The sequence below is a fragment of the Bos indicus genome, chromosome 22 (genome assembly GCF_029378745.1).
Source record: "Bos indicus isolate NIAB-ARS_2022 breed Sahiwal x Tharparkar chromosome 22, NIAB-ARS_B.indTharparkar_mat_pri_1.0, whole genome shotgun sequence".
Lineage (NCBI taxonomy): Eukaryota > Metazoa > Chordata > Mammalia > Artiodactyla > Bovidae > Bos > Bos indicus.
This window is the reverse complement of record NC_091781.1, coordinates 47,090,934-47,111,343: the sequence shown is the minus strand read 5'-3', so window position 1 is coordinate 47,111,343 and position 20,410 is coordinate 47,090,934. Positions and strand designations below refer to the sequence as shown.

The following is a 20,410-nucleotide window of genomic DNA, read 5'->3' as shown; positions in this document are numbered from 1 at the left end:
AAACGCAGGCTTCCCTAGTGGCTCAGCTGGTAAAGAGTCTGCCTGCAATGTGGGAGACCTGGGTTCAGTCCCTGGCTTGGGAAGATCCCCTGGAGAGGGGAATGGCTACCCATTCCAGAATTCTGGCCTGGAGAATTCCATGGACTGTACAGTCTTATGGGGTCACAAAGAGTCGGACACGACGGAGCTCCTTTCAGTTTCACTTGGTTTGCTTTGTGTCTGGATTGGAAAATGGCATCCTTTCAGTTTTTTTTTGGAAAAGATGAGACTTAGTGCTTAAATGCAGACTGCTCCCTGTGCACTTGGGGAACTCAGGACTCATTTGACTCCTGTGGCTGCAGAGGGGTTGGCCTGGAGCCTACATCTCAAGAGCCTGCTTAGGAGCCCTGTGGGAAGGGGCTTTCCAGACCCTGGTGTATAGTTTGGCTTCCTAAGGCTGAGGGTCCATGCTCCTGTAGGGTTTCAGAACGAAGACTGGCATCTCAGGAAGGAGCTAGCAAGGCCATCTAGCCCAGGGCCCAGGATGACCCTGGAAACCCCCCTATTGAAGACTGATCGTTTAACCGTCAGTGCTGTCTGTAGAAGCTTCCTGGGGACTGAAACCTTCCCTAGCATCCTGGCCTCTAGGAGTGTCCTGTGGTTGATCCCAGGAGTCTGGCAGAGTGGTGTCTTGCTCAGGGTCCATTTATACCCTTCGCCAGCTCCCTGGGTTTGTGAGCCGCCTCCATCCCTCATGGAAGATGGGGATGGCCCTACTCAGTTTGCATCCTTCTGAGTACTGAACCCTCATCAACCCCAGAAGAACCCATTGCTTAGCTGTAACAGCCTGTGTGGGCTTTTCTGGTGGCCCCACTCTGTGTGGCTGCTCCAGATCTAAAGGGAATGAGCTGTTGTGAGTGACAGGCTGAGTTGGAACCACCTGGGAGCTTTTAAAAATACCCAAAGCTTGGGCATACTCCAGGTCCTTTAAATAAGAATCTTTGGAGTTGGACCCAGGCGTCAGAGTGTTAAAGATCCCCAGATAGTTCCTATGGGTAGCCCAGGGTGAGAGCTGGCCTGCGCTTTTCATCGGGCTGGCGTTTGTAGTTTAGGAAAGCCATCCTCAGGGTCCCTCAGTTTGGAAGATATTTTGGCAACTTGGACTTTTCCCCGAGTGCTACCAGTGACATCCTCCCTGCCCAGCATAGCATGTGGGGGCTGGGGAGGGGCGTCCCAGGCTGCTCTGGGGATGCATGCAGCCTGGTGTGCTGTTTGCCCTGTGCTTCCATTCTTGCATGTCATGCTGCCTTGTCCCTCCACAAATGCTATCTCTTCCTCCTTTTTGTTTTTTTTTTTTTTTGAACAAGAATACCCATGATTTCATGTTCGTAGCCCAAGATCTGGCGTACATCAGAGACAGCAGTTGAAAAAGAGACATACGCTTCAAAAGTCCGTTTCGCAGCTAACTTTCCCATGTCACCAGCGGGGTGTACAAGCTCGGTCATTCTTGGAGCCGGCTAGGGAGGGGTCATCCAGGCCCCTCCTGGAGAGGCTTGAGCCAGGTCATGGCCAAAAAGAGTGTGGTCCCCGACCAGCAGCCTTTTATTCTCTTGCAGGTCTAACATGACTTTGCAAAAGTATCCCACAGAGTGTTGTCTGGTACACACTCTGGTCTCCTTGAGCACACATACACACGCACACACCTCCTCACAGGCCAGCTGTGTGGGTGAGACTGGAACCCCCTGCACATAGCCCTGAGGGAGATGGTGTGGGAAAGCAGGTAAACAAAGTCCTTCATTTGTTACAGTCATGAGTTAAAAACCATCATCTGTCCCTTTAAGGAGATACAGTCTCTTTTGAGGTGAGATAATAGAAGGAATGTAAAAAGAGCATCCCAGCTGAAGCAGGGACCCCTTCCTAACCCCTCCAGAACCTGTTAGTCCTAGCTTCATAATCTCATTGTTGAATTTCAGTTGTGAGATGTCGTGCCCAAATGGCTTATATTTTATGAATTTTACAGAGTTTTAGTTTTGGTCTTAGGAGGCAGCCGTAAACAAGAGTGAGCCTTCAGAAGGGAGTTTTTCCTCTCCTGGTATCTCCAGGGAGGAGAACCCAGCTGATTGTTGTGTGCATCCAGGCATGCATGCACATCCCTTAGCTGTACAGACACGCCATGCAGGGAGGTTCCCTAGAGGCCTGGAGAGCGCCTGGCAGTTCATGGCCCCTCAGCCAGAAGAGACCCCTTCCTGTGCTGGCTGCCCGGTAGCCTGGCCGCTTCAGCAGAGGTGACCCCACTGGAGGGAAGGCTGGCACTTCCCAACTCTTGTTCAGCCATCGTTGTTGAATTTGAAGATGCCTCCTGATATTTGTGAGTTGGCTTACAACCTCTTTGCATTCTCATAATCACTTACTGAACCTCTGATAAGTGCCAGACACTGTGCTGAGCACTGACTGGAATGAGGTGAGGCCCCTGCCCCTGGGGCCTCCCAGCCTGAGTAGGGAGGCAGGTGAGCACAGGGCAGCAAGGGCTGGGATTCTGCACCCTGGGGACCAGAGCCCAGCCAGACCTCAGGTGAGGCAGTGCTGAAGAAGCCCAGGGCACGCTGGTGCTAGGCTGCTTCTTCCCAGGAGTTATCTAGAGCCGAGCCTTCTCAGTGGGGCCGTGACAGCTTTAGGGGGTAACCAGCCCCTCTCCGGTGTGCTCCGACTCAGCCCCACCAGTTCTGTGGGCCTGGGAGCAGAGTGGAGTCTGGGAGGTTTGAGGACCACAGGCAGCTCCCACTCAGTTTTCCCTGTTGGGTAGAGTCATCCTGTTCCCCAGGGTTAGGAGTGGTTTCCCTCAGAGCAGTTCGTTCCTCAGACCTACAACCCTGACTAAGAAAATAGAATCCCACCCTGCATTTCTGCGTGTGGGGACCCCGAGGTCTTGCAGCGTTATCTTCTACTGGATGTCTGTCAGCCTTGGAACATCACATCCTGGGGTGTCGATTGGCAAGGAGTGTGTCTGAGCTTGCGTCAGTGGCTGCCCGCCCTCAAGTCCAGCCCCAGGCAGTGCCGTGGCATTTCCTCAGGGAGGAAGCACATGGGTTCTCCTGAGACACAAACCACAGAATGTTTAAAAGTGGGGAGGGGCTATTCTCCTGAACCCCAGCTTCCTTCCTAGTTCATTAATGCATTTTCAATCTTTGATTTCTTAAAGCCAACTGAAAGTGAAAGTGTCCCTGTCCCAACCGCTACACCTGGGGTAAGATCAGTGACTAGTCCCCAGGGGGCTGGGTCTTTCCCTTGAGTTTATTTGGCCATGTCGAGTCCTCCACTAGTTGTTCTGTATTCTCCATGATTGTCCTTCCAGAACAGTGTCTGCAGTGGTTTGCATTCATCATCAGTGTCCAGTACTCTTGACCAGCCCAGCGTCCTCCTCTTAACACTCTAGACCACGTGGACATGCATGTGCTGTGTGGACGCAGTTTTCCAAAGCCCTGTGTTGTTAGCATGTAACTTCTCCTTTCATATCATGCTTTGTAAGGTGCAAAAGCCCTAGAAACACATCTTGAATTCTTACCTCTGCCACCTCTGTGTGCATCTGTTGCTGTTTTTCTGAAAGTGTTGCATGTTCTACTTTCCATTGGGTTTGACCTCTCCATGATAACCCTTCAGAACTCTGAAGAGAGCAATAGAATCTCCATCACCTTTTTCCGTCTTTTCCGAGTGATGCGATTGGTGAAGCTTCTCAGCAGGGGGGAAGGCATCCGGACGCTGCTGTGGACTTTTATTAAGTCCTTCCAGGTAAGAGCCATCCATGCCAGGGGATTCTTTGAAGATCATATGTAAGTCAGAGGTCGTTCCCTATCATAGAGGATCCACCCTCCCTTCGGCAGGACCACTGTGACCATCAAGGTCCATGGAGGACATAAAACGCCGAAGAGACCTGCCCAGCATTGCTTGGGAAAATCACTTAGGATGAGTTGCTTAAGGAAGCAGAAGAAAGAGCAGTAAGGACCCGCAGCTGAGAGCTCTGTGGCATTTCCAAGACGGACAGAGATATAGGGCTTCACGCCCGGGGTGAATGGTGATGTCTGAGAGAGGGAGGGTCCCAGCTGATCCCTGGAAGCGTCGTAAGGCTGCCACAGTCCAGTCCGGTGGCTAACCTGTTGATAAATACGAAGTCAAGAGACCAGCTGGCCTGGGCCAGCACACCGTCCCCCATCCTGGGTTATCCTGTGCCTGGCAGGATTGCATAGTGGAGGGCATCTAGGTATAAGCCAGTCCCCTTTGTCAGCTGTGCTCTCCAAGCTGCTCCAAACAGAACGCAGCTTCTCCTGTACCTTCTGGCACCCCACACCAGATATTCCAGTCTTTTGGACTTACTCCATTGGGAGGGGCCCACATTCTTATCCAGAGGTACACCACTTGGGGAGCTTGTAGATGCACACAAACATTAGAAAATAAGTCATGGATCTTCATTTCTTTATCTTTTGACAGTTTTTAATTCAAAAGCTATAAATGCTCACATTAACAAATGAAGTTATCCAAAGATACACAGAGAACAACCCACCCCATGTCTCAAGTAACTGTTGTTAATATCCCAGGAGACATTTTTCCACAGTGGGCAGATTTTTAACAGGTGAAGAGGAGAAGGTGTGCATCTGGGGAAGGAGGTCAGTCCAGAGATTCGAAGGAAATTCACGAGTCCTGCTGGGGAAAATGAGGTTGTGGAAGGAGCCGGGCTGTGGCTCTGAGAGAGACAGGGCCAGTGGGGGTTCCAGGCAGGTGAGCTTAGGTCCTGGAAAGGGATTAAAGCCTAGGCTGTTGTTATTAATGCAGAGCACCAATGTTTGTGACTGAGCTGCTGTAAAGATAGAATGATTCCCTGCAGTAATGTCATTCGTCCTTTTTAAAAAGGTTTTGGTCACTATAGATAAATTCATGTCACCAAGTAGCGGACCATAAAAATTGAGAAGCTGTGCCAACAAAATTCTTCAACACTTATCTAGGGAGAAAACGCATGTTGGTATGACAAGGACAGCCGGAAACTAACCCTGTGGGGCTGTTAACCAGCCCAGCTGTCATGATGGTGCAGCCGCTCTGGGCCAAGCTGGCAGTCACAGACCCAGACCTGGCACAAGTCGGGAGGCTTTTTAGCCACTGGCTGTCTGATGACCTTTCTCAGATAGGAGAACAAGTGGAGGCTTTATGCATGTGAGCTTGGCCTTAACAATCTGGGCACTCCCTGGAGGCATGCTGAGCACATGGATGTATTCTGTCACCTGAGATGAGGGAGAAAAGCATTTGAGGAGCCTTGGCTTAAAAGACCAGGGGTCTGTCTGACCTCACACCCATGCTTTTATCTGGTGTTCCTAAGGAGAGCCCAGGCTTAGCCACCACAGGGCTAGCTCCTTTTCCTCCCTGTCCCAGCCCCCAGCTCTGCATTTCTTTCAAAAAGGGTGCATTTTAAGAAAAGTGTCTTGCTTTCTACAGCCACAGCCAAAAAGTAGTTCTTCCTCTCTGACCCAGTAATTCCACTCCTAACACTTCACTCTAAGGAAGTACTTCAGCAGACACGAGGTGATTTTAAATAAAGATGTTCCTTTGCAAAACAGCTGCTTGCTCCCGCTGCAGACACACCCACAAAAGAAGGAAGCAAGCAGTTTGGAATCATTTTATCAATTACAGTAGTTTCACAAAGGAATCCAACAGTTATTTAAGCATTATTGTGAGAGGTAACACTATTTAAGAGGAGGACACACTGTTGATGACCATGGCCAGCACATTATGCCTGCAGCTTCGTAAGCGAGGTGTATGGGCTGCTGTCCTCAGTCAGGGCTGAAGCTGTGCTCCTGCGCTGGGGTTTATTTACAAAGCTCTTCCTCACTACTGATGTCCTTTCAGTATAGCATGGAAAAGAATAGAGGGTGTTCCCTATGTGGGCCTTCAGTTTCTCCCCTCCCCGCCCCCAAGCCATCGGTGCTGCAGGGGCCGGAGGCTCACACTGACCCGAGTGCCTCCTGTCTTCCAGGCGCTCCCGTATGTCGCCCTTCTCATCGCCATGCTGTTCTTCATCTACGCGGTCATCGGCATGCAGGTATGCTCCAGCACCTCTTCCCTGGATCCCTTTGCTGCATCGCCCCAGCATGCTGCTCTTGGGACAGGGGGACTGGAAAGGCAGGTCATGGTTTTTTAGCCCGGCTTGGCTGCTAAAGAGCAATAAAGTTGAGAAAGACTTGGCCCTGCGGGACAGGGCTTGTACCAGCAAGAGCCCCAGGGTTAGAAGGGTGTGAGGAGGTTAAGCTGACTTTAGGGCTCTCCCCACCCCCGATCTGTGTCTGAGGAGAGCCAACTGATGGAGAAAACCCACAGTTGAGTGTAGACAAGTGCAGTACTGAAAGAAGCCGTAATTGTCCTGTTTTCTGTACCACCGTTGCTAAAAGGATACTGAGTGATACTAAAATCTGTTTATCATCTGAAAGCATTTCAGATGCTGGGGCTGAAGTGAGCCATTATCTTGCCTCAGAAGCGCCCCTCTAAAAAGAAGCATGCAAGCAAGCCCTCCTGTGACCTGGGGTCTGCTCTCCATCCCCTCGTGAGGTGTGAAGAGGGGACAGGAGCTCACTAACAACTGAGCCCTAATGAAGAGGGGACAGGAGCTCACTAACAACTGAGCCTAACATGAAGTGGCTGGGTTGGGGCAAAGCCTCTGTGGGGAGAGGGAGGTGAAGGAGCCTGGTCCTGGATACCCTCCACCCCGGGGTCTCTCTGCCCTGCTCTCCACTGGTTCAGGTCAGGGAGTGCTGTGATGAGGAGGAGGAGAAGTATTCCAGTGGCAGAGATGTGGTGGTCCCGACTTTTGTATTCTTAAAGCAGAGAAGCATGTGTAAGTCACCAGGACTCACCAGGGTTTTTACTTGTGTATTTATTTTTAATTGAGGGATAATTGCTTCACAGTCTTGGTTTGATTTCTGCCATACATCAACATGAATTAGTCATAGCTGTACACATGTCCCCTCCCTCTTGAACCTTCCTGCCACATCCCACCCTTTGCCACTGCTCTAGGTTGTTACAGAGCCCCGGTTTGAGTTCCCTGAGTCATACAGCGAATTCCCGTTGGCTACCTATTTTACGTATGGTAGCGTATATGCCTCCATGCTACCCTCTGCATTCACCTCACCCTCTCCTTCCTCCACCGCGGCCCCCCGCCCTTGTCCGTAAGTCTGTTCTCTGAGTCTGTATCTTCACTGTCGCCCTGCAAATAGGTTCATCAGTACCATCTTTCTAGATTCCATGTCACCAGGGGTTTTGAATGAAGAGTCAGTGTGCTTGAGCCCCTGTATTTCAGCGGCTTTTGGTGCTCTGGGCCCCGAAAGGTCTTTTATGCCATAACGTCCTCATGTAAAACTTAAGTGTTACAGAGAACTGCAAACTGCATCACACGTACCACCCTATGTTCACTGAAGAGTCTTGGCTGGGCATCAGGCTCTTCCTAAATGTCAGTCTGCTTCTATAATCTCTGTGAGTGAAGCACTCAGTAACTTCTCCTGGCCCTTACAGCAAAGCCCACCAGCCCCCTGTGCTTGTCCACAGCCTGTCTTTGGTCTGTCTATCACATTCACTTTGGCTTCATTTCCTGGAGTACCCAGGCCATGTCTCTTCTGCTCCTTTGCAGGCCTTGCTCCCTCTGCCTGGAGCACCCTTTGCCCTCCTTGTCGCCTGACTGGGTTCTCCTTACCCTTCAGTCCAGTCCTTATCCTCACTTCTCCTGCAAGCCTTCCCTGGTGCCAGCCCCCAGCCTCAGGGATCCCCTGAGCCTGTTCTGTGCTTCCTGTGGGGCTGGACCAGCCGAACTCCCATTGGGAGGGCTGCCTGTCTGGTTATTTCTGTGTCCCTTCCCCAGGGTAGGAACTTGCCGAGCTGAGGATGTGCCCAGTGGTTAGAAGAGAGCCCAGCACACCTCAGTGGGATGAATCAAGTGCCAGGCATTTTGGGTATTGACTGAACTTGAGTTCTAAATTCACATGTGGAGGGCTTTTTTTTTTTTTTCCTCCATATGATAAAATTTTTTCTTTTTCCCCTAATAATTTCTCTCTCTAGATGTTCGGGAAAGTGGCCATGAGAGATAACAACCAGATCAACAGAAACAACAATTTCCAGACCTTTCCCCAGGCGGTGCTGCTGCTCTTCAGGTGACCGAGTCCAGTCCCGAGTAGATGTCTCTGGCTTTGGGCTCCAGAGCAAAAGAGGACCCGAGTTCTTAAAGCAGTTGGGTCCTGGTGGTTTTTTGTATTTGTTTTGTATTCTTACATGGATATGGTAGCATTTTAGTCACAGAGGAATTTGGTTGGCTTTTGGTCATTCACATTGTGATTGGCGTAAGGTTCTCCATTTGGGAGTGAATGAGTAGGTCTGCTGAGCCACTGGGAGGGTATGGAGTATATGCTCACACGTGGGCGCATGCACTCAAACAACCAGCAAAATGAAAATTTAGCCGGAACATGGAAGCCTTTTGCACAGTCAGTGGGGAGCTTTGTGAGATGCACAATTTCAAGCTGTATGGGATTGTTTTTAACTCTTTTTAATAACTTTGTAAACAGAGTGCCTTGAAGTGTGAGAACTTTCTAGAAACCATACAAGTAATTTCTATTGTCTCTAGTGACTGGAGAGCAAATTCTTTGTAACTTAGTTTCCAGTTCTTTTCTTTCAACAGAATTGAATGGGGAATCTAATCAAGATGTCAGATGTTAGGTTGCTAAAAATAATAATCATTTAAAAATTACAGTGTAAGTGTCTAAAAGAGAGAAGACAAGAAAACAAACATCCCTTTATACTAAAAGAATTGATGTGCTTGTATCCAGTGGTTGATGCATATCAAAGGGAGTTTCAGCTGGTTCTCCACTTACTGATACAAGTTGCATTTGAAAATAAATAGGATTTTCAGTTTAGGAATTTTGACTAAATCAAGCTGCCTTCCTCCCAAATTACTTAGGTTTTGATCTAATTGAAAAATATTTTTTCTTAAAATTTCTTGAGGGTCTAAGCCTTATATGCCTTCTTTCTTTCTTTGCTTGATCCAAAAAAGGTGTGCGACGGGGGAGGCCTGGCAGGAAATCATGTTAGCCTGCCTCCCGGGGAAGCAATGTGACCCGGACTCGGATTACAACCCCGGGGAGGAATACACATGTGGGAGCAACTTCGCCATCGTTTATTTCATCAGTTTTTATATGCTCTGCGCATTTCTGGTAAGTGATCAGAATTGCCTCACAAACCCCTGCACTCCTCTCATAGATATTCATGTAGCATTTGAGATTCAGACCAGTAATATTGCCCCATCAAATAGCTGTGCGGTATCTTATGTTGACGAACACTCTAGACTGCACTGGGCAGTTGAGGTTTCTGCCGAGTGAGGCCTGTGTTAATATAAACGCCTTTGTTGTAATAGGGGTTTTGGTGCTCACTAACAGGCTTCACCACTCTAGCTTCTTAGGGCTGCTGGTTCTTTTATAAAAATCTCAAAGCCACTGTACATAGTAGTAACTTACGACAGTGAGTTATTTGGTGCAAATTATAAAACTCCAGTGTGTTTCAAAAGATCAGACAATACCTACCCACCCCCCGCCACCCTCCCCGCCACCCCCGGGGACTATACCCAAACCATTTGTGAAAGCTGGAAGCCTGCTTTTTCTTAATCATTCTTTAGAAGGAAAGTTTTTCAGCCTTTCTGGGAGAAATGGGTCCAGATGTCTTGTGACCCTTATAATCAGGAAGCACTCACTAGGATTGAACCCAGCTAAACTCACTGCACCTGAAACGCCCCTCGATTGGCTTTTACAGATCATCAACCTCTTTGTGGCTGTCATCATGGACAATTTTGATTATCTCACCCGGGACTGGTCTATTCTGGGGCCTCACCATTTAGATGAATTCAAACGGATCTGGTCTGAATATGACCCTGAGGCAAAGTAAGTGGAAAAGAATTCCATGTGGCTTGTATGAGCTGTTTCTGGGTGTTGGCTGTGCTCCCTGGGAAGGTGGGAGGGACCGCAAGCCTGGATGGGTGGTGCCACCCTGCCCTCACGCTGCACTTTGCCTCCAGGGGCAGGATCAAGCACCTGGACGTGGTCACTCTGCTCCGCCGCATCCAGCCTCCCCTGGGCTTCGGGAAGTTGTGTCCACACCGGGTAGCCTGCAAGGTGAGCGTCTTGTTGGCGTGCCTGAAGGCCTCTCAGAGGGCCTCCCCGCTTTAGTCAGCAGTGATTAACTTATGTTCTGCGGAGCCTGCCGTCAGGCGCTGGCGGGGTGCTGAGATGAATGTTATGTGGTTGCCATCCTTGAGGAGCTCTTGAATGTATAACTCTCAAGTCACCCTTTCAGCCAACGATAAGGTTAGGAAGGGAATTATGTAATTTGTCACTGGTTGGGAGAAGGGAATGGTGACACTTACATCAGGTTCAGCAGGAGAGAAGTAGGAGTTTGTCAGAGCGGAAAGAGCATCACAGAAGGGGAGCCTAGAGAGCCCAGACGGGGAGGCAGGAGAACAAAGAGTGGCTGGTGTGGCTGGAACACGAGAGAAGGTGGCAGAGGCCTGAGGCCCCAGCTGAGTGTAGCTGCGCGGAGCCTTCTGTGTCATGCTGAGTCTCATGGAAGGAACGTGAATAGAGGTCTGTTCTAGAAAGTTGCCTCTAGACAACAGAGAGGTAAACTGGAGACAGGAGAACACCCAGGAGAGCTGTTGCATTATCTCACTGCAACATATGGCAAGAGCCGGAGGGAGGGCAGTGGAGTGGGCGTGGAGAGGAGGTGTTGGCTTAGGGGTCTGCTTAGGGAGTAGAATGGAGAGGACTTGGTGATCTGAACATCTCCGAGCTGGTGTGATGGTGCACATGGTGACCCTCTGTTGCCAGGGCTCCCTTCCCAGGGAGCCTGCATCGAGCGGTGGCCTCTCAGGGGTGGATTCAAGTCTCTTGCTAAAACCACACTCTTTGTCAGATGGGACTTGAACCCATCTGCACCTCAGATTGAGACTTGAACCCACAATCCCTGCCTTAGGAGGGGACTCGAACACAGTCTCTTAGTTTAAACCATTCACTTGGGCTTACTGAAACTCAGGTTTTTTTTGTCTCAATGTGGAAAGAATTCAATATGAGGCAGAGTGGCTGGCAAAGAGTGAGTTTATTAGCATAGGATGCTTGTGAGAGATACAGGGGGCAGGCAAGCGAGCGCAGCCCCGAGAGCAGAGAGGTTTACGTTTTTATAATCAAAGGAAAAGTAGAGGAGAGAATATCCCCTTCTTCCTCATTTTTAGGTAGATATCAAGGCTGATACCCTTCGTTCCTCTTTTAACCTTTTATGGTGTAACCAGGACCATCATGGTGGTGTTTAAATCGTATGTTTATTAACAAAAGGGTGGTAGTGTATACTAAAACAAGGTAATTGATCTCAGGTTTTGGTATAATATCCCCTTTCACCTAGCTTCTCTTCCCTTTCACCTGTATTCCTGTCACGGCCGCATGCAGATGTGCTGCTCTCCAGCTCCCTGACTTGGTGAATGAGACTCAGACCCCATGCCTACTGTCTGGTGCTTTGCTTGTGTACACTGTTGCTTGGTTACTGGATTCTCTTGTTGAGTGACCGAAGGCTTGCAACAGTCTCCCAAGCTCGCTTAGAATTCCCTTCTGTCTTCAATGCCCTAGTGGGACTTTGAAGCTAAGTATTTAATTATCCTGCTCCATTCCTATCACCACCTCACCCCATTCCTGACGTTTTCATATCAGACCATGCTCTCTGTAAGCTCTCCTGGAGATCTGGTTTCTTTCGGTAGAGTTCATGTCAGATCACCTGGAATCAGCTGTAGAAACAGAAAAGGACCCCCGTGTTTTAGAGGAGAAATGTGGGGGTTTGTCTGTTGAAACTGCCGTGTAGAAATCCGGCCAGACTGTGCACCACCTGGTCCCCTCTTCCCACAGATCTGGTGGGATTCAGGGTCAGGGGTTCACCTGACCCTCAGAGGGGTGCTAGGCTAGCTCTAGACAGAATCGCAGTAGAGTGGAGTCTACAGTGTATTTCAGGCTTTCAGAGAAATCTGAGTCTAACTCATTTTGCCCTGCGCTGGAAGTCCAGAAAGCTTCATTGGCAAGTCCTTGGGCTCCTTGCCTGAGTCTTTGCTTCTGCTCATCCTGAACTCTGGATGTCAGCGCAGAGAATAAGCCATGGATGTTGACTTTTTCCCATAGATTTCACAGTACCAGGCTCTTTTCTGCTTTCCAAGAACAAGATGAGTTCTAGCTCATGGTTATTGTTTTATGTTTGCGTTTGCAGACCCTTTTATGTAAAAGATCTAAGGAAGGACCTGTGTAAGTAAAAGTGGACTACTTTGTGCTCTAAGGACAAAGCAGTTTGCTGATTCAGAAATTTACCAGGAGATGCAAGTAAATGTGCAGGCTGTCCAAGTAAATGCATGCGTTAGAGAAGGAAATGGTAACCCACTCCAGTACTCTTGCCTGGAGAATCCCAGGGACGGAGGAGCCTGGTGGGTTGCCACCTATGGGGTTGCACAGAGTCAGACACGACTGAAGCGACTTAACAGCAGCAGCAGTCCAAGTAAATTTTCAGGCTGTCCTAGGACTAGGAATTCAGGTAGGGTGAATCCTGTGTACCCAAGGTTGTAGTCCATTGATAGGGAGGAGGAAAAGCTTTTAACATCTTTCTTTTGGGACACCTTGTCAGCCGAAAGTAAGAAATGTGAAACTATTAGTAATTCTAAGTACCGCTTCTTTAGCACTTACACCTGCCGGGCACCCAGCTGAAGTGTCTATGCCCTTAGTGTCTATGATATCCTCTAACCCTTGCACAGCACTTGGCTCTGGGCATGTCATCTGCATCAGCTGGGGCCAGAGAGGGTGTTTTCTCTGATCCTAGTCCTCTCCGGCTCTCAGTGCTGGTGTTACAAGGGTAAAGAGAGAGAAGACAGGAGCAGGACATTGGGGATCCAGCTCTGCAAGGCCAAACCCTCAGAGGAACCACATGGACTTATACAAAACACTCCACAGTGGTGTCTCCGGGGAAGGGTCCTTGAAGGACACTCCCCAAGTTAGGAAAAGTAATGGGCTTCATTGGTTGAGGACCTTTGTCTCAGACTCTGTGCCTGGCTCATCATACCTGGTATATCATTTTACCCCCAAACAGCCTTTAAAGATGTGCCCAGAATGGAGGCTTGACCCCAAGACACAGGGGAGCCAGCTGATGAGAAGGGGAGAGGAATGCATGAATAGTAGGGAACTAAACAGTTAAAAAAAAAAAAAACACGTTATCTGAGTGCCAGCATTTGTGCTTTGTCATCTCAGAGCCCCTCAAATGGTAGGTGCCCCTCAATGGCCATTAACCTGAATCAAGGAGCCATTAGAAAGGAGCTGGAGAGAATAAACAGAAAATAAATGGAATGGACTGCAGCTGTCCTCGGTTGTTTGCATTCTATCAAGGGACTTTTCTTTCTGTTTACAGAGACTAGTTGCTATGAACATGCCACTCAACAGTGATGGGACAGTCATGTTTAATGCAACTCTGTTTGCTCTGGTTCGAACGGCTCTTAAAATCAAGACTGAAGGTGAGCCCTCCCTGGAAGCAGGACAGGTGGGAGAAGAGGACGGGGAGGCCATGTCCCACCTTAATTCTCACGTGGACCTCTTCTTGTCAGAAGCCCCCCCCCCAGGGGCCGGGGTGGTGCATGTAATCAGGATGTCTGTGCTGGGCCCTCTGGTCAGGCCAGCCTCCTCCACCTTTCTCTCCTCCCTTCATGCTCACTTTGTCCCAGAGAGCTCAGAGGTGACTCGTGCCACCGGCAGCTCTGGTGAGAACAGAGAGGCGTTGCAGGGGAAAAGAAACAAGGCTCATTTGCCTCTCTTGCATTTTGAATCCAGGCAACCTGGAACAAGCTAATGAAGAACTCCGAGCTGTGATCAAGAAAATTTGGAAGAAAACCAGCATGAAACTACTTGACCAAGTTGTTCCTCCAGCTGGTGGTCAGTGCAATTTATTTCCTAAGTAGCTCTTGACCAACATGTTGGTTTCAGTGCTAGTCTCCAGGAATCCCAGCGTGTTTGCAGAAGGCTTGAGGTACCAGCCAGAACATCGAGGCCAGCAGCTAAAGAAGGCCCTTATGGCCATCAGTGTAATGATTTGTGGTAACGTGAAGACCATTCCAGACAAAGGAGAGGCTTCAGTGAGAAGGAAACTGAGACCCAGATCGCTGAAGCAGAGGTTCTCTTGTGGGTGGAGGAAGTCATGTTAGGAGAGCAAGCTTGGGGCCTCAAAACCAAAAGCCTGTGTTTTTTTGAGGGGGAGGGGGCAGTTGCCCAAAATGAAGTACTTAGTACTTCAGTACTATAGTTTCCATATATCTTTCAACATGTTGTCGAAAACGTCTCACAAAAAAAAAGCTTTTGAAAAATGGTATTTTTGAAATGCTCTAAGACTAGATCTATTACCCAAACGTCCCTTTAATTAGAATTTAGAGTAGAGATGGAACTAACAGGCATGCTTATTTCTTTTTGTTGTTTATCATAAAATAACTGACTAAACTTTTCTCAGACTTATATATATATAACACACATATATATATAATCCAGATACTGTTTTTCCATTTTTGTTTAAGTACACATTGACTTAAAAGTGGAGGTGGTTGTGTTTTGACTTTCATTTTCGAGTTTTAAAGGTGCAGGATCCGTCTGCTCAGTGCAAACACACCCGGCCTCTACCCCCTCAGCCCCGGGTGTGTTAGAAATGTTTGGTGTGTTTTGTAACAAACTGAATTGCGTCACTCCCAGTGGCGCTGGCTCAGGTCTGAAAGCTGAGTCTGGAACCCCAGGCCAGGACAGTGGCCTCTCCTTTTGAGAAAGTGGCAACCTCTGGATCCTGGGGGATAGTGCAGCTTGCTGGCCAGCTCTGTTCCCCACGTGACGCCAGAAGCACTGTGAGCTCTTGTTGCTGGAGGGAGCCACCCAGAGCTGGCAGGGCCAACAGCTCAGAGCTGAGAAAGAGGACCCACCAAGAAATGATTAAGGGAAAGCGTGCAAGACAAAACACCAACAGAACCAAACAAAAACTCCCACCCAGAGAGAGGTGCCTGGCTCCCCACAGGAGAACTGACCCTGCACCTTTAAAACAGCTCTTTGGTTTCCGTTCTTTTCTTTTTAGCTGCACACCCAGGTGTTCGCATGGCTGAGACGAATTGCTTTTCTTAAATTGTTGTAACAATGTGCTTGAGCTTTTTCTGCAGCCTCCATTCCTTTCGAGTCTCAGTCTTTCAGAATATTCTGAAGCAATTCTGTTTTAGGGTGGTGGCATGGAATCGGAGTTATCTCTTGCCAACTGTATTCCCCTACATATTTCTCACGATGCAGATGCATGCTTCAGAATAGTGGGCTGTACCTGTCTCGGGGGAACCTTCCTCGCAGGCCCCCCCCTCGTCTCACCTCTCTTGATGCACCACCCTCCCTACAGCCCAATCTCTCACATCAGTGCCATCCTGGCAAGGCTCACCTGGGGAGAGTCATTCACATTTCTGTGAAACTTCATTTGTTTCTATTTCACCAAGAAAAAAAAGGGGTCTGGAATTTGCCTCCCTTCCTTTGATCAGCTTGTTGCCCTACTAGGCTTTTCTTGAAGGCTACATAGTCTTCCTCTTTCCTGGCCCAATGGTGGGCCCTGCTTTTCTCTCTGCATTTCTTAACGTGGATTGGGGGTTAGGGTGACAAGGGTTAATCTCTTCCAAAATGGCAGTCAGAGCCCCAGAAAACCTGGAAAGGAAACAGCACCTTAGTAGGGATGGGATGCTCAAGAAGTTCTATGGCCCAGGTGGTGGATGTGCCAAGCATAGAGCTTATCCAGGCTGATGTCAAATAAGGGCTCTTGTCACTGAATTTCCGAAGGTGGAGACTTTAGGCTTTAGGGCAGAGGCTCTGGTTGAGTTGCTGGGCAGGGTTGTAGCATCTGCGTTCACCCTTTGCCTCTTTGTCTTTCCTCTTACCTTCCCAGTAGATGAGCCTTTCCCACCCCGTGGAGCACTTAGAGAAGGGGGATATATTTACGACCCTCTGGGCCAGCGCGTGGGTAGCTCCCATGGCGGAGGGACTCGGTGTCCACGGTAATCTGGCCAGAGGGCAGCAGACTGAGCCAGGCCAGCCCGGCACCTGGGACTGGCCTTTGTGGGGCACTCAGGGAACCCTTACAGCCCTGGTGGGAAAGCAGAGTCAGGGCCCATCTTAAAAGGCCTTGCCAGCACAGGGGTGATGTGAGGCGCCCCCAGCTCATCGGGAGCTTGATGAGGTGATGCTCAGGAATGAGCCTGGGAGCCAGGCCAGAATGCCGGGCTCCGGCGCTGCCTCTGGCTGTGGGGACAGCCTGTCCGCTCTGTCCATGCTGAGGTGTCTCGTTTCCCATCCGGATCTTGCTCGTGTTCTCAGCTCCGCTGTGGCCTCCTGCCGAGTCGTGGCTCTTCCCCTGTCCTCCCAGGGGCTCTTCTGTCTTTGGACCTTCGCTCCTGGACCTGAATCTTTGGCTCCTTTCCCCTGAGGAGCGTTCAGAGCGGTGACCCCATCGCTCTCTGAAGTCCCGGGCCCAGCCGGCCTCCCTGCACTCACTCCTTTTCCTTCTTTCTCTGTCCTGCTGTAGCTGTGAGTTTGCTGTCTTAAGACTCTTCCTGAGCCTGGTCTCAGTAGCTCAGCATCTCAGTGCAGAAGGTCAGGTAGCCCTTGTAGGCCCTGCTTGCAGAGCCCTAGGTGGGCACCTCCGCCCTGGAGCTACCCCTTGGGCAGAAACACGATCCACCCTCTTCACTGAGTACAGCGACCACCACCCCGCCACTGCCCCACCCAGGTTCTGGGCCAGGGAGAGCCAGGACTCTCCCATAGGAGCCCCCTTGGGCCCTCTAGGCTAGCACCATCCAGGCTGAAGGGGGAGAGCAGTTAGGCCTGCTTTTGCTGGAAGCACCCCAGCGAGGGATGAGATGGGCTTCCTGTGAGTATGGCCGGTGTTTTTGTGGGAGCCCACAGGGGAGACTAGGGACTCTGACTGGCAGAGGCTGGCTGACCCTGGGATTGTCGGGCCGCAGTTGGTCTGCTTCCTGCATGTGGCCTGGTGGAGAGGTAGACTTCGCTGGGGAGAGGCAGCCCCACAGCACCAGGAGGCTCTTGGGGTGGAGCTGGGCCATCCCTCAGGGAGTCAGTGGGGTGGAGAATGAGAACCCAGGTCTGGGAGGCCCATCTCCCAGCTCACCTGGCCTGGAGCAAGTCATGGAACCTCTGTCCACTCGCCTCTCACCTCCCTGCCTCTTCACAGGGCATTGTTAGACCATTTGGACCAGCCCTAGACTGATGAGGGCCCTGGGTTTCATTGCTGCCCAAAGGCCGAGGTTCGCTGGGGTGACCCCTGCACTGCTGTGGGACTTGCCTGGCTTGGGTTTAGAAGGACTGTGACACACTTCTCCAGGCCGACCACCCCCAGGCATCCTCTCACACAGTAACCCTGAGCAGCTTCTGACAAGGAAGTTGGGGGCAGGCAGCCCAGAGTGGCCCAGCAGTGTCCAGTCGCGGACATCCGTCCCCACACGGGCAGGAAATGCACCCCCCGGGCGCACCCCCCCTGAGGGTTCCGGTGTCCTGCACCCTGTCGTGGTTCTTGTCCTATTTCAGTAGGTGCACTATTGGAGAGCTGTTAGATAACAGTGGTTCTGATGGCAGTGGTCCACCGTCACCCGGCCCCTGGCACTTAGACTGCCCAGAGCGCCCTACAGGCCTCTTGTCCTGGAATCCTCACAGCTTCTCCTGAGAGGCTCAGGCTCACTTGTGGGTGAGAACACAAGCCCAGAGAGGCCAGGGCCTCTACCCTCGATGGCACGTGAGTCGCAAGGGCGGCCTGGCCACAAGTCGAGCGGTGCTAAAGCCTGAGGGTGGCAGCCATTCTCCCCCAGCCTCTGCAAGCCATGGTCACCGGTCACCAGCCTCGTGGGCACCCTGGGCAGGAGTGGGGGTGAGCACCTTGGGAGAGCAGGCCTCGTGGAGACCCCGGGCACACCGGCACTGCCAGGGTGGTTTCCTGGGAGACAGCAAGAGCCACTGTTCTGCCTCATGCATCGCCTTTAATCAGGCTCAGCGGAGGCCCAGCTCCCTGGGCACGCACGGTGGGGCTGCTTCTGAACAAAGCAGAGACAAGGCAGCCAGCTCTGAGGTGAGCTGCAGCTGTCACTCGCAGTATCGAAAACAAGCAGTTCTGAATTACAAACCGAGACACGGCATGTCGAGGCTACTGGCAGAGAATTAAGGGGGCACTTGGAAATCTGGGTCTGCGGTCACTTTTCGGAATCGGCCTCTCCTTCCGAGCTTGTCTGTCACCTTTCTGAGTTCTCTATCTTTCTCTCCAGGCATTGGGGTTTGGATGGTTAATTGTCCTTGGTGTTCGCGGTAATTACACATGCAAATCCCTATGCACGGGTGAAACTATGACCCATGAAGCCTTTTTTTTTGTTCTGTAATTTTTCTTTTGAGTCAATAACCGAGATGGCACTTCATGGTGTTACTAATACGCTGCTCTATGAAACTCATGACAAGTCCATTATTTTCTGCAATTTTGAGTATCAGTTTATGTAACTGATTCTAATTTTGGGGCTTAACTGCTTTGCACAATCTTGCTTTTCGCTAGATTTAGTTTCCCGTGTCCTAAGCTGAGAACTCAGTGCCCCTGCCCCCTCCCTGCCCAAAGCAAGTGTTGAGGCTCTTGGTGCAAATGTGCTGATTCGGGAGAGCTCTGTCTGGTCTCTCCGTTTAGATGATGAGGTAACCGTGGGGAAGTTCTATGCCACTTTCCTGATACAGGACTACTTTAGGAAATTCAAGAAACGGAAAGAACAAGGACTGGTGGGAAAATACCCCGCGAAGAACAGCACAATTGCCCTACAGGTGAATTGTTGTTTTTGTTTTTTTCTCTTTTTCACTAACAATTTTACAAGCTTTATTGAAACACTAGAGAGCTGACTATTCATGGTTGAGCAGTTACCACCAGGATTTTGTTTAAACTGAGATACTGCACACTCCCCCAAAGGTGGACTAGCCATTTCTGGGCCACCAGGTAAGTGCCTCCCCATCCCTGCACCCTCTGTGCCCCCGCATCCATGCCCACTGCAGCCCGGCCCGTGTGGTAGGACCCCCCCAGGACAGCGGCCAAGGCACACCCCTCGCGGGAGGGGAGCCAGAGCTGCCCCACGCCCTGTCTCCCCCGGGCTTCTCCAACAGCAGCGTCCTCCAAGCAGGCACCCACCTTCCCCCGGCCCTGGGCTCGGGCCCTGGCCGCCCACGAAACAGCTTTCCATCCGAACGCAAGTGCTTTGTTTTGTTTCTGTTTATTTCTTACCCCACTGCTTGTTGGTTTTTGGTCCATCTCAGTAACATCCATCACCTCCTAGTGTGTGTGTGTGTGTGTGTGTGTGTGTGTGTGTGTGTGTGTGTAAGCGTGTGTGTGTGTGCAGCGTGTCTGTGTCTACGTGTCGTCTCCTGGTGGCTGTGAGCCTTGCTGTGCAAATGCTGTTCTCTCGTGACCCAGCCAGCCTCTGGTCCTTACAACTGCCCGGTCTCCTGGAGGGGGAATGTGGCTTTAGGAACCTCTGGTTTTAACCTCTGGTCCATGTATTCAAGGGTGTAGAACCCTCGATAAGCGCAGAGCCCTGGTGGGAAGCAGGTGTGTAGGGAAATGGTGTCCTGGTGGAGACCGGTGAAAAGAGGGCTAGGAAGGGCAGTCTGTGGTTGCAGTGATGGAGAAAGCAGGTGGAGGAGTGAGGCAAAGATGCTGAGACTACAAAAAGGGAACTACAGAGGTTGGCAAGCTGTCAGAAACAACTCTGCAAATGAATCGCGCACCCTGTCATCTCTGCTCTCCGAGTAGCTTGACACAGAATGTTTGCCTTTTATGTCCCTCTTACCATGTGTGTCTTAAACTGGGTCTTGTTGGTATGGGTAAGGTTCAATGTGAAATAGTCTTCTGCATTTTTTCCGGGGAAAATGCCCAGCATCGTTTTGTGTTCTCAGTGATGGTAATTACCAAAGTGAAGGCTTGTCTGTGATCTTGTTGAGAGAGAATGAATGTGAATGATGATGAATGAAGGGAGGAATGTGAGGTATGTGCACCCGGTGGATTAGGAGATGACCTTGTGTGACAGTGACCTGTGGATTCATGATATGACCTGGGCTTTGCCCAGACAGCTGTAGGACAGGGGGGAAAGATGGATGCTGAATCTATCAAAGAACATCTGCTAAAGGAAGCTTAGTGAATCTGAGGCGCAAATAGCTGACTGTTGCCCCAGATTGTGGAATTTCAGTAACACTGTCACCTCTGACCTGTCCAGTTTGCAAAAATGACAACCCTTCTCCTGAGCACAGCTCACACGTAGCCTTAGAGA

At 50.5% G+C, this 20,410-nt stretch overlaps 1 protein-coding gene across 14 annotated transcripts in view; it reads left to right on the top strand.

Moving 5' to 3' along the window:
- The window catches only part of CACNA1D (calcium voltage-gated channel subunit alpha1 D), a 371,067-nt gene that overhangs the window by 304,931 nt on the left and 45,726 nt on the right, over positions 1 to 20,410 (top strand). For 8 of the 14 annotated variants that reach the window (XM_070776482.1, XM_070776487.1, XM_070776484.1 and 5 more), the window contains 9 exons: positions 3,637 to 3,765; positions 5,996 to 6,061; positions 8,065 to 8,156; positions 9,050 to 9,209; positions 9,802 to 9,929; positions 10,064 to 10,160; positions 13,468 to 13,570; positions 13,884 to 13,985; positions 18,787 to 18,917. In XM_070776482.1, the coding sequence (XP_070632583.1) occupies positions 3,637 to 3,765; positions 5,996 to 6,061; positions 8,065 to 8,156; positions 9,050 to 9,209; positions 9,802 to 9,929; positions 10,064 to 10,160; positions 13,468 to 13,570; positions 13,884 to 13,985; positions 18,787 to 18,917 (1,008 nt within the window). Of the gene's footprint in view, positions 1 to 3,178; positions 3,224 to 3,636; positions 3,766 to 5,995; positions 6,062 to 8,064; positions 8,157 to 9,049; positions 9,210 to 9,801; positions 9,930 to 10,063; positions 10,161 to 13,467; positions 13,571 to 13,883; positions 13,986 to 18,786; positions 18,918 to 20,410 lie in introns of all 14 variants that reach the window. The other 6 variants (XM_070776478.1, XM_070776476.1, XM_070776480.1 and 3 more) reach the window with 1 other exon arrangement.